At 39.7% G+C, this 4,707-nt stretch overlaps 1 protein-coding gene across 1 annotated transcript; it reads left to right on the plus strand.

Annotated features, from left to right (window-relative positions):
- Positions 1-4,121: 4,121 nt before the first annotated feature.
- Positions 4,122-4,508, plus strand: LOC136846357 (chromo domain-containing protein cec-1-like). Its single transcript, XM_067117157.1, has one exon. The coding sequence runs from the start codon at positions 4,122-4,124 to the stop codon at positions 4,506-4,508; it is 387 nt and encodes a 128-aa protein (XP_066973258.1).
- The last annotated feature ends 199 nt before the right edge of the window (positions 4,509-4,707 follow it).

Here is a 4,707-nt window from a genome sequence, read left to right on the forward strand (position 1 = left end):
ATTTACATATGTATTCTTAATACATATGTAAATATGTATTAAGAATGCGTATTTACAGTTGTCTAATATTCTATTTGAACAACAAAATAAAGTTTTATTGTTCTTTATTACTCACTAGCTTTATATGGCTGGCTACAAAAATTATAAATTGTCTTGAAGACGAAGCATCTCGAGTTCTAGAATATGAAAGATGTTATCAAAACGTAAATAAGATCGTCAGTTTGATCATTTTCTAATTCTATAAGAAAACAGAAAACAAACGCATCGTCAGGCCGCAAAGTCCGACCTGTCCGAATTTTAATTCAGACATGTTTGAATTTCAATTTGCGCGCAGTCATACTGGAAGCATAAGCCTTAACCGTTCTTAGACGGCAATTGCATTTTGGATGGAGGACGCGAAGGCAAGATTTCAATTGAGGGGCGGGACTGATCCTCTTCACCTGCTTGCGGTGCTTGACTGACTCCGCAGACACACACACACACACACACACACACACACACCTGAGAGGAGGCGAACCACCACCACCACCACGCCCGCCGCCGCCGCCCATCTAAAGAAAATTTAAGGAAAGTCGATTTGGGGGGATTATAAAATCCGAAACATGATTCCAATAACCATCCGTTACATTGATGAAAACTTTATGCTAATGCAAACGGATGCGAGATCCTTCGATGACGCAGCCGCTGCCTGGGAATGTCAGGAATTAGCTTTCGGCTACTCGATGGTATTAAGGATAACACCTCCAGTTATTGCGGTGCTGATGCATAATTACGAACACCTTCTGATAATGACAGCAAGAAGGAGAGCTTTTCACAGTGAGTTGTCAGGGGAGAGAGAGAGAGAGAGAGAGAGAGAGAGAGAGAGAGAGAGAGAGAGAGAGAGAGAGAGAGAGAGAGAGATTTGACTTACCAAATATTTTACGGTAGTTATTCCTATTAAAAGATTTAACTATATATATATATATATATATATATATATATATATATATATATATATATATATATATATATATATATATATATATATATATATATATATATATATATATAATCTTCTCGCAGAGGGCCATCCAAGTTATAGATTTGATATCATCTGCGTGAACAGGAAATCAGGGAATGAGGAACGCCTGGTTTGGGGCCCAGGAAAGAATTGCTCAACAGTTACAAGCGACTGTCCATTCTCTCAAAGCCCAACGAAACCCCAAAATACAGTCTGATGATGTTAATAACTTAAAAATTATTTCGGACTACCATGATGGCTGCCTTTCTTCTTTGTCGACAGAGAAAATCTTTTCGATTACTGCCTTTCTTCTCAGTCGACAGAGAACATCTTTTGGATGACTGCTTTTCTTCTCTGTCGACAGAGAACATCTTGATGACTGCCTTTCTTCTCAGTCGACAGAGAACATCTTTTGGATGACTGCTTTTCTTCTCTGGCGACAGAGAACATCTTGATGACTGCCTTTCTTCTCAGTCGACAGAGAACATCTTTTGGAGGACTGCTTTTCTTCTCTGTCGACAGAGAACATCTTGATGACTGCCTTTCTTCTCAGTCGACAGAGAACATCTTTTGGATGGCTGCTTTTCTTCTCTGTCGACAGAGAACATCTTGATGACTGCCTTTCTTCTCAGTCGACAGAGAACATCTTTTGGATGGCTGCTTTTCTTCTCTGTCGACAGAGAACATCTTGATGACTGCCTTTCTTCTCAGTCGACAGAGAACATCTTTTGGATGACTGCCTTTCTTCTTTGTCAACAGAGAACATCATTTTGATAACTGTCTTTCTTCTCAGTCGACAGAGAACATCTTTTGGATGACTGCTTTTCTTCTTTGTCGACAGAGAACATCTTTTCGATTACTGCCTTTCTTCTCAGTCGACAGAGGAAAATTTTTTTAATGACTGCCTTTCATCTCTGTCGACAGAGAAAATCTTTTGGATAACTGCCTTTCTTTTTGTCAACAGAGAACATCATTTTGATAACTGCCTTTCTCCTCTCTCAGCAGAGACCATCATTCTGATAACTGCCTTTCTTCCCAGTCGACAGAGAGAGAACATCAATTCTTTAATTTCTCACCGTGACTCTGCGATTCCACTATTATAACCGATGTTAGCACTGACATTATCTCCCAATGAGTGTGCTGTTTTTCCTTTTAACACAATGACATTTCCCCCATTATTTAATTCACCGAATGCAAACGATTCTCAACAGCGTCAAAACAAAAGTGAGGACTCCTCAGCGGAGCCACGTCGTCTTGGCCGGGGAGGGGGGGAAAGGCGCCACGTATATATATATCCTCCGAGGAACAAATATTGAATAATTTGCCAGATAAATTAAAGGGGTGCTTTCCCGCATAAAGGAGACTCATTTGCGACGTGACTCCTTCACTGGGTATTTAGACAACTCTCGAGGGTCGCCACACACACATCTCAGAGCATCAAACTCGACTCCTGTTCTTTGCTTTTGGCAATTATTGACTCTCGCCGCTGAAGAGAGCCGGATGTTTTATTGCAGCTAGATAAAAAGGAATGAGGTGTACATATATTTATTTTTATAGATATTGTATTATATATACATATGTATATAAATATATATATGTATATATATATATACATATACATATGTATATACATATATGTACATATATATATATATATGTATATATATACATACATATATAAATATACATTCACGAATAAATACGATAAACATAATAACACTGTTGTACACCACTTAAATAACTCCCTGATTGTGAGCCATTGACTTCGCTTTGCATTTATGATGATGAGGCAATAAACTGACCTCCTCCTCCTCCTCCTCCTCCTCCTCCTCCTCCTCCTCCTCCTCCTCCTCCTCCTCCTCCTCCTCCTCCTCCTCCTCCTCCTCCTCTCCGGCAGCGTGACCAGATGACACGATTTTCTTGGTAATGAAGATATTACTGAAAGATGCAACTTAAAGGTGAAGTTAAACCTTCTTAAGATAGTCAAAACAAGAACTAAACGAAGTCTTTTCGGACCTTCGTCTCTGAAAGGTATCTGCTCATTTGACGATTCTTTTGAATTGATCTGAATATAGAAAATTCAGGCCGAAAGCCAAGCGCTGGGACCTATGAGGGCATTCAGCGCTGAAACAGAAATTGACAGTAAAAGGTTTAAAAGGCGTAACAGGAGGAAAACCCTCCCAGTTGCACTATGAATTAGTTGTTAGGTGAGGGTCGAAAGTAAGATGGAAGAAAGAGAATATGAAAGGAGGTACAGTATAAGGAACGAAAGGGGTTGCAGCTAGTGGCCTAAGGCACGCCGCAAAGAGCCTTAAGTAATGCTTACAGTGCCCCGCACGAGGTGCAATGACGGCACCAACCCCCTAAGGGGTATTTATACGAATCTGTTGAACCAATTTAAAAAAGTATAGTGAAATATTTCATTTTGCAAACGACCTACTCTCTCTCTCTCTCTCTCTCTCTCTCTCTCTCTCTCTCTCTTCTCTCTCTCTCTCTCTTAGACTGAAGCAATAGATTTTTTTAAACTGTTTTTGAGTAACCCAAATGTCACAGCCATGAAGAGTACTTCCATAGAGAGAGAGAGAGAGAGAGAGAGAGAGAGAGAGAGAGAGAGAGAGAGAGAGAGAGAAATTAAAACTGATTTTAAGTGAGCTTTGAACGGACGGACAATAATATATATATATATATATATATATATATATATATATATATATATATATATATATATATATATATATAGGAATAAGAATTCAGAGGTATCGTGCAATCTGAATAAAGTCTTCATTACAGACGAAGGTTTATTTTTCTTTCTCATATCCTGGTAATATTGTATTTATGAAGCATTAGGTCAGTATATCAAGATGCCTATAATTTGTGTGTGCATGAGAGAGAGAGAGAGAGAGAGAGAGAGAGAGAGAGAGAGAGAGAGAGAGAGAGAGAGAGAGAGAGATGCAATATTCCAAATGACGGAGTAATTGCTCTTTCATCCCCAACTTTAAGTTGAGGTGAAATTCGGGCCAGAACATTTCGGGGCTCGAGGTGTGAGGTCTGGGACCTCATTTCTATTTAGACCCATAACGCACCTGAGGCCTGGGATTAATAATAAGGCCCCAGAATATGAATGGGTCCTGGATATGCGAAGAAGAAGAAGAAGAAGAAGAAGAAGAAGAAGAAGAAGAAGAAGAAGAAGAGGGGGAAGAGGACGAGAACTTGGTTATGGAGGGATATCAAGAGGAATAGGGAGAAGAAGAAGAAGAAGAAGAAGAAGAAGAAGATACGGGGGGAGGAAGATGAAGACTTGGTTACGGAGGGATATCAAGAAAGAGAAGAAGAAGAAGAAGAAGAAGAAGAAGAAGATGATGAGGGGACAGAGGATGAAGACTTGGTTATGGAAGGATATCAAGAAGAAGAAGAAGAAGAAAAAGAAGAAGAAGAAGAAGAAGTAGAAGAAGATGAGGGGGCGGGGGATGAAGACCTGGTTACGGAGGGATATCAAGAAGAATATTAAGAAGAAGAAATGGAGGAAGAAGACTTGGTTACGGAGGGATATCAAGAAGAAGAAGAAGAGGAAGAAGAAGAAGAAGAAGACGCAGAAGAAGACTTTGTCTAAAGTAATGTTTCAATCAGGATGATACAAGAGGTGGTACCGTGGCGCATCAGCAGGAGGTCTTGATAACACTTCGATAACAGAATAATGGTCCACGCCC

Source organism: Macrobrachium rosenbergii, chromosome 15 (genome assembly GCF_040412425.1).
Source record: "Macrobrachium rosenbergii isolate ZJJX-2024 chromosome 15, ASM4041242v1, whole genome shotgun sequence".
NCBI classification, from domain to species: domain Eukaryota; kingdom Metazoa; phylum Arthropoda; class Malacostraca; order Decapoda; family Palaemonidae; genus Macrobrachium; species Macrobrachium rosenbergii.